The sequence below is a fragment of the Aspergillus tubingensis genome, assembly GCF_013340325.1.
Source record: "Aspergillus tubingensis WU-2223L DNA, scaffold_1, whole genome shotgun sequence".
NCBI classification, from domain to species: Eukaryota; Fungi; Ascomycota; class Eurotiomycetes; order Eurotiales; family Aspergillaceae; genus Aspergillus; species Aspergillus tubingensis.
Genome location: NW_023336275.1, coordinates 1034314 through 1050730, shown reverse-complemented (window position 1 = coordinate 1050730; position 16417 = coordinate 1034314). Strand labels below are relative to the sequence as shown.

The following is a 16417-nucleotide window of genomic DNA, read 5'->3' as shown; positions in this document are numbered from 1 at the left end:
GCCTTTCTCTTCCCCAACTCACTCACTCACTCCCTCACTCTTCTTCTTCTTCTTCTTATCACTCCTCACCAGTTCCTCCCATGGAGGGGTTTCCTTCTCTTTCCCCTTCCGCTGTGTGAGGACCCTCATTCGTTACGCCCACTGACTGTGCGACATCGCCGCTTTTCTCTATTATGTCTTCGTCCATCTACTACATCGACCTTCTTTTGCCATAGTCCTTCCCTACTAATTCTAATCCCCTCCCTGGGACCTGCCCATCCGGTTCTTTTGTGGTTGGGCATCACTGATCGCGGATCACTGATCACTAACTCTGCCTACTTTTTATTTCCTACCTATTTCCTGCTACTTGCTTAGCTCTTCTCTTATCGTTCTCGGTTTCTGATTGACATTAAGATTGGCCTTTTCCTTAATAATCTGTCCCACTTATTGGCTATCTACTAGTGCAACTAATCCTTGATCGCTCTTTCCATCCAACACCCCCGCCACTTTATCGGTCGGCCATTTCCCACGCTTTCGTTGCATGCGATAACCCAGCTTTCCCTCCTTCCTTCCTCCCTCTCCCCCCGCCCGCCATCATGGCGACGGTCTCAACCGCCCCATCGGACCTGCCTCTGGAGCAGCTTTCCTTATACCATGCCTCCGATCCCTATTTATCGTCCATCTTCATCTTCTACGGTCCCGTCGCAACTGCAAATGCCACCGTCAGCAGTTCGCGCATTCAGGCGCATATCCTCACCCCCGCCGGCTTCCAAAGCTACCCGCGCATCACCGTCTCCCCCGCCGCCCCCTTGTACGCTGCGGTCAACCACTTGCCCCGAGAAAAGCAAGGCGATGAAGTCAGTCGTGGTCTCGCCGTCAGTATGCTGAAGTACTTCGCAGAGCTGTCGGACCCCGCCAAGGAGTGCTTGCAGACTTTCGCCCGCGCCGGGAAACCGGGGCTCCGACTGCCCAAGCTCTTCGATGAAATGCACGCGGCGGAAATTGCAAATCGCATGACGAAGATAGAACATACCGCCGACATTGTGCGCGACATTCGTGGCGCTTTCCAAGAGCGCAAGGTTCCCTGGGTGGATATCGATGTGGTCCTCCCCGCCGGTGTCATCCAGCCTCCTACCCCGCCCGATAACGATGATGATGTTCATGATGGTAATGCGGATTTGTACGATGCCCCCGATCTTCAATACGGACGCTATACATCTCTGGTACGATCCCTCGGAGCGCCCATGTTCCTCCCCACTTCCCGACTCAAGCGCGCCCCGTCGCAACCGACCAACCTGAGCAAGTCCCGGCTCTTCTCGAAGGGCCAGAAACAAGCTCTGCGCTTGACCATGTGCGAAGTGGTGGACACGGAGGAGAGATATGTGAACAAGCTCTACACCTTGGTGTGTCATGTAGCGGAGGAGTTTCGGTTAAAGGCCCAGGCCAGAGGCCCATCGAGCACCAGCCCCAATGAGTCCGACCTGGCCACGCTCTTTCCACCATGCTTGAATGAGATTCTTGAGGTCAACATGGGTTTCCTAGGGGTGATTCGACAAGTTCTCGAGGAGACGGAAAAAGAAGCCATTGATGACCTCACCGATGATACAGAACTGCCGGGATCGGTGTCGCAACGATCTTTCTCGCGGGAGGAAACGGATGCGATTGGCGCAGTGGCCTTTGCCAATGCACTTCTAGACTGGTTTCCCCGATTTTCCCAGCCATACGCCGATTATATGCGGGCTCATACCGGCTTCACACAGACGCTCAATTCATTCATGAGAGACAAGCACTCGAGCTTTTCGAAGCGCGTCTATGAAACCGGAGAGCAGAAGCTGCGCTCCCTCCTCATGGAGCCGGTGCAACGTCTTCCTCGCTATAGTCTCCTGATCGACACTATGACCGGCAGTCTCCCTCTGGTTCACCCGGCCGTCCGACCACTACTGAAAGCGCGCGATGTTATTAAGGACATTTGCTCGCTGGATGACGCTTCGTCAACGAATCACGACCAGAGCTTCCGACGGTTGAAAGAGCTGGTGGACGGATGGCCCTCTACCATTCTACCCACCGGCCGCCTGATCACCGCCGTGGACTTCAACGAGCTAACCCCGCCCTATCATCTCGATGTCCCACCCACCGAGCCCAGCGCGGGCATTATGCTGATTTACAAGAACTGTCTGGTATTACTATCGAAGCCAGTGGGTGCGAAGACCACAGCGCGTGGTCTCCTGGCCGATCTGGATAACGCCGCCGCGGCAACCAATACTGCACCCAATTCGCCCGCCTCATCCGAACTTCGAGTGGTGCAAGTATACGACTTACACACTGTGCGATGTACGCAGTCCACGTGTGGCCGAATTTTGTTCTTGGCCCCAGCATCCGCCACCTCAAGGCCCGACCAGAATACGACAGTGGACCTGCTTGCACTCGAGCCGGTGTCCATGTACGAAGGCCGTGCGAGCCGAATCATAGAGGAGATTGCGAAAGCCAAGATCGAGGGCCGGTTCTCTGAAAGCGAGCGCGAAAGTGGCAAGTGGTCGCTGCGCAGCCCCACCGGTACAGTGGGAAATCTCGGGATCCTCGCATGTGTGTTCGAAGAAGCGCCGGAAGAGGCCGCGCAGAGAGCCAATCTGTCGAAGATCCGGGTGATTTTCGATACTCCTAGGGCGGAGTGCAGCCAAAAGTTGAAGGATTCCGACTTGGAGGTGATAGTATCCGTGTCTCTGGCCAATGAAGACCAATACCGAGTAGATGTTGATTCCGTAGTCGGCACTGCCTCCTCAGACATGGTCACCGTGGATAGTTTCGTGCCCGTGCTCTCCAAGCGCTGTAAGTACTCGCCAATTGACCAATTCTGGAATGAATGCTGACTCTGGCAGTGCTGAATGTGCTCCTCCCTCTCCATGGGCCTCGAAATCGGACGATGACGGAGTCGATTGTACATTCCAACTTTGACATTCTTCGGTACCTTGCCGGCCACCTCATGGCTCAGTTTAAGGTTCCCCGAGGCTTCCGCCCCCCTTCGCCCTCAAAATTGCTCTCCAGCCTTCTCGGGGGGAGTCAGTCCAAGGACAGCAATGCATCCAGCTCCAAGGCACCGACTTCGGCAACTCTACTGGGAGAGTACCCTAAAATGCCCCCGCCCCGAGGCAACATGTCGCGCTCCAACACACTGCCTTCGGTGTTTCCTGGAAAGGAGGAGAGTCCAGTCAAGATCTCAGTGGTGGGCGCTCCACCGACCAAGGGGGAGGAAAGTCCATTTAGTGCGTTGGAGCAAACATTTGCTGCTTATGCACTCGCCCTGCAGTCTCGGAGTGGGAACATTGTCGGACGGTCTCTTCGTGGGAGGGATAATGTCGATCGGTCGTCGGTCAATGAGCTGTACAACATTCTGCTGGAAGACCCTGGGCGGATCCAAGCGGCAGCTGAAGTTCCCGTCGACACGCTTTTCGTGGCCTTCGAGACGTTCATGACCAATGCGTGGAGGGAACACATGGGCCCCGTTATCGACTCTCCGTCGCTAAGGATTCTGCAAGCGCAATTTGACAACATGTTCCCGCGGGACTTTGACGAGAGCTTCCGACGGTTCTTGGCAGACCAGAGCCCCCAGAATCGGCGTGCGCTGGCTTCCATGATCCGGCTGCTGGCGGAGCTGCTGGATGCCTCGGGTAGCGATGGTGATCGGGGAGCCTTGACGGCGGCCTTTGCAGAAGTTCTGACTATCGACGGCGACCCAATGCAGCACATCTCTCTGCTGGACCGACTAGTGGATGACTTTGACAACCTGTTCGATGAATACATTCCTGGTGGTGCTTCATTGGAAGGGACCCTCAACTGCGACCAAACAAAGTCGGTTTCCCAGACTGCAGGTTCCATGAATTCGAACGCATCCTCCTTCCGGAAGCGTTTCGGCTTCGGTCTGCACCGAGAAAACTCTAAGCTGGAGGGCGAAAGCAAGGTATCGTCTATTCTCCGCACACTGAGCAAGGGTAAAGGCTCGGGTGACTCAGAGCCTGGTACGCCAAAGGGGTCGCTGCTACGGTCCAAGTCGATCGACATCGATACCAGTCTAGGATCCTTGTTACGACCAGGCTCCCGCGACCGCCCAGGTGCATCCCTCTCCCAAGAACATCTTCGACGACCAGATAGTTCTCAAGAGCAACCACCGTCTCTGTCCTCCGTTCGTGGGATCCCGACAAATACAAATGGAGTGGTGAAAGTGCGCCGCAAGAGAAGAAGTTCCCTCTCGGACCTGCGACCCGGCACTGCCTCTTCCGATGTATCTATCGTATCTAGTGTGAGACAACGACCCGCAACTCCGTCGTCTATTTCCAATCAACCCCGAGCCGACGTGGCGACTCCTGCTGGACAGGCGCGACCGCAAACTAGTCATGGCTCAGGTTCTACCGTCCGAAGCACATCACCGGCCAAGGGAGGCTCTCCCACTCGGATGCCTTCGCCAACCCGCCGATCACCGACACGCCCAGTGACGCCCAGCCGAAAAGAAAATATCGATCCCAAAATGCCGCAGACGGAACGCGCCACGAGAAGAAAAGGCGAGGCCTCGGTGTCTCCCACGCAAGAGGCCAAGAGAAGGTCACGGGCTACGAGTATTCCTTCTTCTCGGGCCCCTGGTCTGAAGGAGAGACCGCTTCAAGTTAACGGCTCCGATGCAAGACGCCTGCAACCGACGTCTTCTCAGAAGACCCCCAAACTGCGGTTGCAGAGTCCCCAAAAGGTAAGCTTGTCTCTTGCTTGATGTGCGATCGTTGGGAGGCATGATAACTAACAATGATGTTACAGCTTCGGGATCGCCTCAATAGTGAAAAGAGAGCACAAAACATGGCGCAGCTAGGTCTCAAGGACGAGCTCGATCTCATTGGTGAGGAACTACGGGCGATGAGACTCACTCCATCGTTAGTCAGAGGTGATGCACAAGGGCACGAGTCCCTTGACGAGCCATTTGCCTCGCCAACCGCCAATTCGTTCTTGGTGTCCCGCGTCCACAACCTCGAGATGAAGTTTGAAACGCTATCTGGGGAGTTCAATGGCCGCACCGCGGCGATCGAAAAGGATCTGGAGTCGTCTCTGGTGGTTAGCGAGAAACGTGCCAAGAAGCTCGACGAACTTTATCGTGAGGCCAGCGCTGAAAACGAAGCTCTTTACGATCGATTCAACTCCGAACTGAGCAAAATCGCTAAAGATGTGAGAGCTGGAAATGTCGAGGATGCGCTCAAAACACAACTGTCGTCGGCCCTGGAGGAGATTGGCCGGTTGAAGAAGGAAAATTTCCGGCTCAAACGTGAAGTGGCAGGATTACGTGCGCAGCAAGCCGCAGTGGCCTTATTGAAGGCAAGTGAGTGAGCGCTGTATGGTAGCAGGCTCGCATCATGACGTACATTTTCATTATTCTAATGTTTTGTTTCTTTCCTGGGATATCTTCGAACTGGATATGAGTGTATGCCTGTTACTGGAGATGCCCTTTCTTTTCCTTCCTTCATTTCTTTCTTGGAATCTATTTTACGGTGGTTTTGGCGTCTGAGCCATGGTGATGCTCAGGAGCGTCGTTCATTTATTCCGCACTGTGCATAACACTTCTCTTTCCTTTGTGTCGTGGCATAGCCTGCGGGTCTGCTTGGCTATTCTGGACTGCATCCGACGGGGTTTGCTTCGGGTTGGCGGGTTATGCATGTCGATCTCTTCCTTTCCTATTCTCTGTGATATTTTCACTTATGCGTACATTCCTTGTCTGGAAATCTCTTTGTAGCATAGCTTAGCTAGTTCTTCAACCAACGCATCCGTTCCAACGGTTCCCGATCAATCATTTTATACATCCACTCCCACCGGACAGTGCAAGACATTGACTTTAGAGTATCTTCAGCTCCAGGCAACCACATCTCCATAGTCGGCAACGCCACCGGCACCTCGTTCCCCCCATCCCCAACCAATACCAACATCGGCAAAGTAAACCGTACCAACCCCGGCGCATCCCGTCCCAACCGATCCATCAACGCTCGCATCTCCTCCTTGTCCGCAGCCATGCGAATACCCTTCAAATCAGACTTTTGTAGCGGCCGCACAACCAGCGACAGCGACGTCGGTCCTGCCCCTGATGGAGGCGGTATACTCGTCCCCGTAACTCGGAACCAGTACCTGTTATCCCAGAGATGCCAGTCCGATGTACTAATGGGTATTTGGGACGTTTCTGTGTTCCCGCTGTGCTGGGTTGAAGAGCATGAGGATGAGGATGAGGATGAGGGTGGGTAGATAGGCACAGTGATGGGAAGAATAGGGAGGCGGTTCCGCATGTATGGTTGGCGGGTGAGGAGGTATGTATTTCCATGGTTCGTGATATCCGGTGTGGTTGTGGTGGTGGTTGAGGAAGGGGGTGGTGGTGAATCGCATCGAAGAGGCTGGAACATAACGCCGCCTAGCGTGAAAGATTGTTGCTTTGCTGGGGCATTTCCTCGTTCCTGTGATATGGATATGGAAGAGGGAGGAGAAGAAGGGAAAACACGAGAAACAAAAGGCTCGAAACTCCGCAATGAGAAATGGTTCTCCGGGAATGGGGAGATGAGTTCGGTGATGCGTCGGAGGGTTAGGGATGATGTGTCTTTATTCGTTTCAGTTGGGGTGGGTTTCTCTGATGGAGATGGTGGAGGGAACTTGATAATCAAACACCCCGTATCCGGCGCGAATTCAATAACCTCGCATCGCTCAAGAATCTCATTTGAGTCCTCCGTTACAGACCTCAGAAGCGAATTGCTCTTCCTCATCAATGAAAGTATAGATTCTTCGCGCAGCGCACGTGGAAGTTTCTTCTCCGAGAGGAGACTCCGTATGGCATTTCTGGGAGTCAACGTTGGATCGAAGTTCGTTGGATCGTCGACGTAGGGGATGTTGTTTTCTTTGCATGTTGCGAGGAGGGATCGTTTGGGGAAGGATAAGAGGGGGCGGGTTATTGAGATGCCGCCTGTTGATATTAGATACTGCTTTTGTTGGTCCTGGGTTGTGGGGGTTGGTGGTGATTTTGTAAGTCTTAGTTCGTTGTTATTCGTAGTCTTGATGCGATAGCTAGTATAGTTTGCCGGTTTCGATAATGACATTGAAGATCCACTCTCCGCAACCCCAAACAACCCATGACATTCAGGAATACGCGTCACCGCCGGAATACCCGCTAGTCCGGCGCCCCTTGCCCCCGTGCAGAGACGCCAGAGGGTCGTCTCGACGTTGTCGTCTTGGTGGTGGCCCATTAGGAGAGTCTCGATGTTCTGTGCTCGACAGGCCTGCCCGAGAGCTTGGAAGCGGAGGCGCCGGGCGTGGGTTTCGAAGGCGGAGATGGAGTGGGATGGCCAGGTCAAGGGGAGGATTTGTGTCTTTAGGCCTGTTGTTGTGGTTAATATATGATGGAATCATGAGATGTATGGGAGTGATATACCCATATCGTCAAGCCAGCCTGCAACCATGTTCGCTTCGCGAGTACTCTCCTCGCGGGCTTTGTGGTCCACGACGAATGCTGTCACGGAGACGGTGTTGTTGCTTGTTTGCCTCTGGGTAAGTTCCCATTGTTTGCAGAGGTAGGCGAGGGCCATGGAGTCGGCGCCGCCGCTTATGGCGAGGCCTGGTGGGTGTTAATTTGGGACTAAAGTAGGTGCATGGGAGGGAGCAAACCGAGTCTGCGTGGGAGATGAGGGTCATGTTTCCGCCCTGTTCGGGCTGGTCGTGACTCCAGCCATATGCGTTGAAAGGAGTCGATGAAGTGTTTGACGGTTAGGGGGCCGGGGGAGGTGTGGCGGTGGAGATGGGATATTGCCATGGCAAATGGTCGTTTGGCTGGTTGTGATAAACTGAATGTCAAGAGGACATTGAGGACTGGTATTTGATACTATGGAATATTGAGTTCTACCATTTGTGGATCGTAGGATTATAAACATACGGTAGAAGGGGGATTGAATTAAGTGATGTGGACGGCTGGGACGAGTGCCGTTTTTGGACCAGCATATGGAATGCGAATTCAGTTTGTATGTTTATGTGTGTGCATAGTGTTACAAGAGCCCGATGGGCATGGCTGTTGGGGTAATAGACGCGAAAAGCTCTATTCAGGATGTATATTGATGTTAATGCGGTCGACTTCTGTCAACCAATTAAATCTAAAGTCACGTGGTCTTGTCATCGGGAAAATAAACTTCCGACACTGTCAAGGAGTATGTTGTTAAGAAATATAGTGAAGTAATGTATGGTCGTTGCTTTGTGCTCGACACCCTGCAGAAACATAGGATCGCCTGTGAGACAATTTGGAGGGGTACCTGAATAGTGAAACGTAGTAGTGTGCGTATGCCGTTGTCGTGCGAAAATATACCACCTGTTGACGGTCCGAGGTACTAGTACAGAATATATTTCTCCTGGAGTGACATCCCTGATGACCACAGGCACGGTGTTGATCTCACACATTGGCATTCTTGTCAGACTGGAGTTGATCCGCTTCCTCTGTACAGTCTACATCATCTTTCGGAGTCGAGCGAGTATTGAGCCATGAAATACCACCGGCCAGAATGAATGCCAGAGCGCTACCAGCTATTGGAAGATACTGTATTATAATCGTTAGTAACCCGATGAAGAAGTTATAGAACTGGGGATCAACTCACAAAGATAGTCGTGATGGCTTCATTGTATGCATTGATGATATCGACCAAGCGGTCCGGAAATGCTTGCGCAGCAGCTTCCCGCACCTTTAGGGTTCCAGCATTCAGAAGTATCTCAATCTGCTTATTATCCAACGATGCTTGAACTTGTAGCTGCTTCTTCAGCTCGTTCTGGAAGATAGCGCCTCCTATGCTTTGCATTACTGCACTTCCAAAGTATTGCGTGAAGAGGACAGTCGCTATTCCAACTGGAATGTACCGCGGTATGTCCTTCAATACAAGCTGAACTGTAAGCAAGGGAATCTGGGCTGCAAATCCACATCCCAGGCCCTGAAAGATCTGATAACCAATCCAAGATGCAGATGATGAGGATGCAGTGAGTGTCGTATATAGACCGTTGGCGATGCAGAGAAAGACAGAGCCCACCAGGAGCCACGGATTGTAATATCTGAGGTGCTTGGCTATAGTTATAAAGCGTCAGTAGAATGTACATAGACGAAGTAAATTATTCTGTGTTTACCTGAGATCCCGCAGACAAGAGAACCAAAAACCTGAGTGCATACCGAAGGTAGAAGCATGACTCCGCTGCGGATAGGGCTTGCTGACTTGACGATCTGAAACCATTCGGGTAGATAGTAGACCGGAATGACGAATGAACCCAGAAACAAAAAGGCAAATGCAAGACTAAGCATTGTGGACCTGCCCCACAGAAGTACAATGGGGACCATAGCCTTATCGCCCATGTAGCACTCCCAGCAGATGAAGATTGTCATCGTCACGGCAAAGCCGACAAAAAGTCCGACCACGGTCGCCGAGTTCCAGGAATATTCATCACCGCCCCACTGCAACGCCAACATCACCATTATGACGGAGGGTATGAAGAGAGCGCATCCGATTAAATCAAGTTGTTTCAAGAAGGGCACACCTTGTGTCCCAGTGGTTTGAGGAGGATGGAAAAACAAAAGCAACGTCACGACAGTCACTGCTCCTGCTGGAAGGTTGATGAGAAAACACCACCTCCAGGTATGCTCAGCTAGAGCGCCTCCGATGATTGGAGCGACAGCAGTCCCCAAAGCATAGAGAGATGTCACCAGCCCAGTAAACAGGGGGCGCTGTTCCGGAGTAGTTATCAACGCAATGACAGAGAGTCCACCCGATACTATCCCAGACCCTCCAGCACCAGAAACTGCTCTTCCAATTATGAACATCTTGGAACTGCTTGCCACCCCGCATATCAGAGATCCTAGAAGGAATATGCCATAAAAAGAAAGGTATGTCCATCGCAATGACAGCAACGAAGAGAGCTTGCCACTGATAGGTTGAAGAGCGCACATCGTGAGAGGATATGTAGCTCCATACCAGCCGATGTCTGTCGTAGCATGGAATTGAGTCGATATCGAGGGGATGGCCTTGAAAGATGATATTAGCCACGCGAAGAATAATAATGAAAGCAGCAAGTTTCAGTGAGCTTACAGTAGCAATGATAGAAACATCCAATGATATCAGGAACGTGGCTATCATGATACCGGCCAAAATGCTGTACAGCTTCACAGAACCAACGGCCTGTGTCCTGGACATTATGTCAGGTGAATTTGAAGACATCAATAATAAGTCTGATCATGAGCAAAGCGATAGATTTGGTGGTCATGGCAGTCAACTTTTATGCTAACCCTATTTCCTGACAGTTACTGAATTGGGTAGTCTACTGTTAGGGTAGGCCGGCGCCGGTTCCGGCCCCGTGACCGACTCGAGGCCGACTCCGATCCACGCCGTGATTGTGTGTCTCCGACACTCTACTTTAGTCATCCACCACCCCAGACCAAAGTATTTCTCAACGCAGAGTGCAATGCATCCAAAAACCCCGTCAAGGCGGCATGCGTGTATACGATGTATTCAATTGAAAGCGAAATGCGTCTTGATTGACAATGGACGGTGTCAGCGATGTGCGAGACTTGATCGCCACTGTACCTTCCCAGACGGCTCGCTCAGGAATACAAGCATCAGGTTCGCCCATGACTACTTACCTTATGCCGGTGCAGGCTGTTGGGTAACATTGTACACCTGTCTCCAGAAATAGCCGCATTGATACCATTCAGCACCAGGTCGACAGACTTGCTGCTCAAGTGCACGCTGATAAGGTATCTACTCCGACCTGATCCGGGCCCTTGCCCCCCGGATTAATATACATTGACTTTTCTTCAATAGGGCTCGGGAATGAATTTGACACCCGTATCAGAAACGCAAACCTGTTCTGTAAGCCCCAAGCCCAAATGGCGCAACGACTTCATTGATAGGGAACTTCTCAATATTGCGGAAGGTGAAGAGCTCCTCCTGAAATTCAGCACCGACTTGATGCCTCTGTTCCCATTCGTCCTTATACATGAAGTAAACTTTGGTGAATTGCGTGAGAAGTCTCCCTTTCTCCTATTATGCATAATGACGGCTTGTCTCGAGCACAAGCCCGCTCTTCAGCAGAAGTTCGAATTGGAAGTTCGATCTGTGATATCTACCCGTATAATGATGAATATGGAGAGGGACATGGACATACTTCGTGGCTTGTTGGTTCATATTGCATGGTCTCATTATCATTGGCGCAACTACCATACCCAGGTGTATATGCTTCTTCAGATGGCTATGGCTATCGTTGTTGACTTGGGGCTTGACAGATACGACAATTTCAGAATGCGACACATTTATGACCATGGGGAAGACATGGATGGTTCCCAGGGGGGCCAAGTACTCTATCTGACCCCTGACGGGCAGCGCGCATTTTTAGGTTGCTATTATCTATGTTCTAAGTGAGACTTTCGCAATCGGTACGGGATTGTCCACTAACGCAACAAGGGCCTCAATATTCCGGCGACAGCTTAACATGAAGCATACGGACTGGGTCAATTATTGTGCCGAACGCTTAGGGCAGAGAGCAGAGTATCCCAGTGACCAGTACATCAAAGCACTGATTGATATCCAATTACTTGCTCGAAAAGCAGAGCTAGAGGTCGATGACCCTATTCACGCAATAAATAAGGACCAACTATTCCGGTCTATTGACGTACTTGAGAATCAAATAGAGCAGCTTTTCGCACAGAACAAAAACTATAATACCTGTGTGTTTACCTGACACTGTTCAGCTTATTCATTTACTTACTTCAATAGGGGCGCTGCGATTGGAGCTCAATGCAATTCCGGCAATTGTTCTCGGACATGCACTTAGTCAAAGAGATAGCCATCACCAGCATAATCAACATCGGCTCCTCCGTATTGCGCGTTCCGCATTCAATATTGTGACAGCATTCCTCGCAACGCCAGCCTCGGTAACACCTAATCTCCCTATGTTCAGCTACACCTCTATCTGGTACGGCCTCCTTGTTCTATCGAAGTTGAGCTTGCTTTCGGCTGCCGCAACAGAAGACAAGTCACTCGAAGTTCATAGCAGAGATATCCACAATCTCGGTCTTGCAGCCATGCAGAAGATGGAGACAATGTCACGAGGCAACGATGTTTGGGATAATTGCCGTGCAGTGACCGGGTCCATGCTCTCATGGCTAGAAAAAAGTCGCACAAAGTCTCAAGGAATACAACTTCCTAGAGAAACATCAAGAAAAGAGGAAGTTGAGAACCCCGATCCATTGCCGGGGCCAGTACCTGAAGATTCTCCTCTAGTCACAGAGCCCGCTGTGATCGAAGATTGGGATGCTATAGTATGGCACCAGATGTTACAAGATCTGACATGGATAGGAGGAATCCCAGTGGAGCAGCAATCAGCTGTACATTCATTTCAGGGGCCTGAATTCTAAAAGCCCTTCGACTGAATGATATATTATGATCGACTGAAAGGGAAGGGTGCATGCCTGAGTAGGAGTAGTAGTTGGAGAAGTATGCCACCACCGTCCAACATGGCAAACCACTATTTATAAAGTAGCCTCTAGCACTGGAAGACTGTGCGCATTATATGACTGGTGCCCGGACAGCTTAAAGTCACTTTTATGTTTTCACTTGCCCCATACCGCAGTCTCCATCACAGCCAACTATCAGTCATAATCACTGTTGTGACGTTCTGTTAGGAGGCTCGGGTGGTTTGAGAAGGCTGAGTGTGAAAGCCTAGAGCTACTATTAGTTCAAAAGCCGTGGAAAATCATGACGAGAGGGACTTGGTTAATCTGGAGATAAAGGACTATCTACCTTGAATGGACTCGTCACTACTGAGATATCGGGAGTGGCAGCCTGTGTATCCGGTAAATTCTGTCCTCAATGAGTAAATCCTCCTCAAACGTTGCTTGCCGACTTTCTACAGCGGGCCAGTTCCTTTCTGCATGGCTGCGGGACAGATATCAGATCATGTGGGGGTCATGTGAGGAGGTATGGGAAGCCCCAGCCTCGTATGCAGTTATCGTTTATTGCTTGTCACCAAAGGGGTTGCCGACACCATAGAATTTCGATGTCCTTTGCACCACCAGAACCAGCAGCCATGACAGCTATCAGCCTTCATGAGGTCATCTTTGTGGATCAGATCAGGAAGTCACCGGTATCTTGTATTTTCCGCACGACATGGCGCGGGAAAGATTGCGTCTTGAAAGTGGTAAGCGTCATGAAGCAGTCGGCCTAGTATCCTTGCCACGGCCATTGACCCTTTGATTACACGTAGTATCACTCTCCACAGCCATTACCTGTCGGGCGTCGAACCCGCCCACGAATTCGCGAGACCAATCCATTCAAGTGCGAGAGCACAGCCTTTCTGCGACTGCGAGAACATGGTTTCTGTGACCGAGGAGATATCCCAGATTTCTATGGTCTAATCGAACACATAAACCCAGTTCAACATCTACCACATCTTCAAGACTTCATCGAGGATACCTTGTCTGTGAACGCAGTTTTAATGGAGTATATACCAGATGTTCACCCAATTGATCTATCGAATTACTCCCCAAAACGGCTCCATAAGCTCCGGCAGATACTGCTTGAGATGCACCGTGCTGGTGTTTACCATGGAGATCCGTATCCTCGTAATATGATGGTTCAGATAAGCTTTGATAGAGTGTTATGAATGGATTTTGGTCGCGCGCAAACATTCATGTCCGAGTCGATTAAACAATCTCACCTGGATTGGTTGGAACGTGAACAAAGAATGATGGATGAGTTTGTTGATGGCCTTGTTAGTCTCCGATGCGTAACCCTTCTCCTTTAAAAACCTAACCCAACGACGGAGTAGACAGCCGATGCTAAGCTTGGGAGGATTCATGAGACCTGGATTTGCTACTATGAGTATGTAAGTCGATACCTCGCTAGTATATCCAACGGACTAATATACCGCAACAGAAGCTTCAGACCCCTTCGAGATGAAGACAAGAAATTATCGCAAGACAATATATAAGGGGGCAATAGTGACTGCACGGGCTAGAAGGCTCGAAGTTACTGCTTGAACAAGTTTATTCTTTGGTGGAGGTGTAATCACCATTGGTTCCCCAGGAATCAACTATGAGAGGTATACCTTCGGAAGGGAGGAACATTAAACCGACAAGGCAGAATCTTGATTAGGTAAGTGATTTTCCAGGCTCCCCACTTCTGAGTCTAACCCATTAGAGTTATTTGATTCCATAGTTCATTGGGAATTGAAAGACAACAATTGACTTTCCCCTATTGCAATGCCTTATTGAATATGTCCTATGGCCCTTTGAAGTGATACCAAAGCATACTATCTACTGTCATGGCAGCGATACACGGTCACTGAATGCCCAGGAGCTGAATGAATCCACTCTCGCGAAGTACTTACCCTTTATATACTAGGTTGATCCTAGGTATACTAAGTCAAAGATCAACCTGCTAGGCGAACAATTACCTTGTTGCTTACTTCTATCTCTGCTTCCGCTCTGATGGCTGACATTGGTCCGTCATGATAAACTCTGGGTTGAGCTGCCGAATACGAGGTCGGCTGACCCCCACTTCTTCTCCCACGCAGGCATCAACAACTATCTCGTCATCATCATCATCATCACCACCATAGTCTGCGCGCCTCCCTACCATCTTGCCCTGCATCTCCACAACCACAGTCCGCAACTGACGGCAGTCCACCAGAATGCTTCGCAAGAAAGAAGTCTACACCAACACTATCTCCCTTCCCTCCAACATCCCCCGACAACTAGCCATCGACATTCTCCACAACCACGGCGAGATCATCTCCCTCAACCCCCTCGTCATATCCCACCACCCCATCAAAGCACCGCGCAACGCCCCAGCAGACGAGTACTACTCAACATGGTACGAGATTACCGAGCGAGTGCGCTACGTCCCCGGAACAATCAGCTTTAAAGGCTGCTTCCACGACGAGCCATGGGGGCTCAAAACCCACACCTACGCGCCCATGGGAGTCGATCTGCGCAACACGTATCGCATTTTAGAGAACCCAATCAACGACCCGTCGCCTGCCTTTACAGTTACACAATCCGCGGGGAATAACAATGGAGGACTGTGTCTGCGCGAAGACGTCGAGATCGAATGCAACATAACACTGATTTCGTTCGTGAAGAGCCAGCTGCGCGCTGCATCCAAGATATTAGTGGATCGCCTGATCAAGAAAGCCGAACTTCTCGACGCAGGTGTCTTGCATGGTATCATGGAAGACGGGGTGCTCAGGACGTATAACCCAGCGGACCGAACACATACTGCCGTTATGATGCAGCCGGATGAACGGTCCCGACGATCATCATACCAGGTGCCCATGTCCCCGAGTGAGTATTCACGGTCGGAGTCAATGACTTCGCAGACGCCCTATGCCTTTGCGCAGCAGTATCGGCAGGATCCTAAGCAAGGATTTACGGCAGAATTACCAGCTGATACGTACTATCCCATGCCGGGACCGGGGAAATATAAAGTACCGCCAGATGGAGGATACCCGGCTGAACTGCCAGCAATGAACGAGAGGCCTGGAGGGTAGTGCCCTTCAATATAATCTTATGGAGACACTCGCGTCTCAAATTATATATCGTGGAACTATTCTGGATGAACATTTAAGCATATTCTACAATGATACCCACTGTCCTTCGATCAGATTTGCGACGCCACATCTCTTGTGTGCCTGAGCTTTACATACAGTCCCCCAGAACCAACCGCTGGCAGACCCAGCATTAGCCCCGACCCATACTGGGTACACTTGACAGAGACCTGTCAACCGACAACTCATAGCCCGCGTCGTACTCCATCTTCTCACACAGTAAGATTCTTTACACCGATAAAAGTGACTATTTACCATGCGTGCATGTCAAGAGATAAAACCGCCTGATTGTGATAGAACTCCAAAAGAAAGCACTAGTATTGTTTTTATGATCCGCGGTTATTATCCGGCATATGGAGACATGGGCTTATTGGCGATGAATGCTGCAGTGGGATATCCCGAATGACTTGTGGGATAGGAGAGATGGTCATCACCTGCATATGTGCATGGATTTATGTATACGGGGAGTCTTGTCATATGAGCTTCGGATTGTGGGAAGAATTTTATATATTAGCACATACGGACAATGTAATTACTTATTCCCCTCCTCCTTTTCCGCTAGGTTTCGAGGGAAAGTGTATGTATGATGTATTAAGCACCCTGCAGCCTACGATGAGCTGTATGTCTTCCCAACTAGCCAGCTTGTTCATTGGGATCTGACCCTACCTACCTTCGAGAAGGCGTAGTTGATAACTGCGACATCATAGACTGTCATAATGGTTACTGGGTCATTAAAGCTATGAGATCATTCCTACAACAAAGTGTCCAAATATTATCGATATCATCTAACATGTTTCCATCAAGATAATAT

The 16417-nt window shown here is 50.6% G+C and overlaps 5 protein-coding genes across 5 annotated transcripts; 3 read left to right on the top strand and 2 right to left on the bottom strand.

Annotated features, from left to right (window-relative positions):
• Positions 1–575: 575 nt before the first annotated feature.
• AtWU_00355 (putative Rho guanyl nucleotide exchange factor) lies at positions 576–5340 on the top strand (the record flags this gene model as incomplete). The annotated part of the gene is made up of 3 exons (XM_035495471.1): positions 576–2805; positions 2856–4714; positions 4780–5340. 3 exons carry the CDS (start codon positions 576–578, stop codon positions 5338–5340), a joined length of 4650 nt encoding a protein of 1549 aa, XP_035351364.1.
• A 413-nt stretch (positions 5341–5753) lies between these two features.
• Positions 5754–7792, bottom strand: AtWU_00354 (tRNA lysidine(34) synthetase; the record flags this gene model as incomplete). Its single annotated transcript, XM_035495470.1, has 3 exons — positions 5754–7360; positions 7415–7597; positions 7648–7792. The coding sequence occupies 3 exons, from the start codon at positions 7790–7792 to the stop codon at positions 5754–5756; spliced, it is 1935 nt and encodes a 644-aa protein (XP_035351363.1).
• A 627-nt stretch (positions 7793–8419) lies between these two features.
• AtWU_00353 (MFS general substrate transporter) lies at positions 8420–9481 on the bottom strand (the record flags this gene model as incomplete). The annotated part of the gene is made up of 3 exons (XM_035495469.1): positions 8420–8563; positions 8622–9079; positions 9139–9481. The coding sequence occupies 3 exons, from the start codon at positions 9479–9481 to the stop codon at positions 8420–8422; spliced, it is 945 nt and encodes a 314-aa protein (XP_035351362.1).
• Positions 9482–10464: 983 nt separating this feature from the next.
• On the top strand, positions 10465–12415 carry AtWU_00352 (Zn(II)2Cys6 transcription factor domain-containing protein; the record flags this gene model as incomplete). Its single annotated transcript, XM_035495468.1, has 5 exons — positions 10465–10622; positions 10690–10756; positions 10824–11416; positions 11463–11725; positions 11775–12415. The coding sequence occupies 5 exons, from the start codon at positions 10465–10467 to the stop codon at positions 12413–12415; spliced, it is 1722 nt and encodes a 573-aa protein (XP_035351361.1).
• A 2276-nt stretch (positions 12416–14691) lies between these two features.
• AtWU_00351 (uncharacterized protein) lies at positions 14692–15549 on the top strand (the record flags this gene model as incomplete). Its single annotated transcript, XM_035495467.1, has 1 exon — positions 14692–15549. One exon carries the CDS (start codon positions 14692–14694, stop codon positions 15547–15549), a length of 858 nt encoding a protein of 285 aa, XP_035351360.1.
• Between the last annotated feature and the right edge of the window lie 868 nt (positions 15550–16417).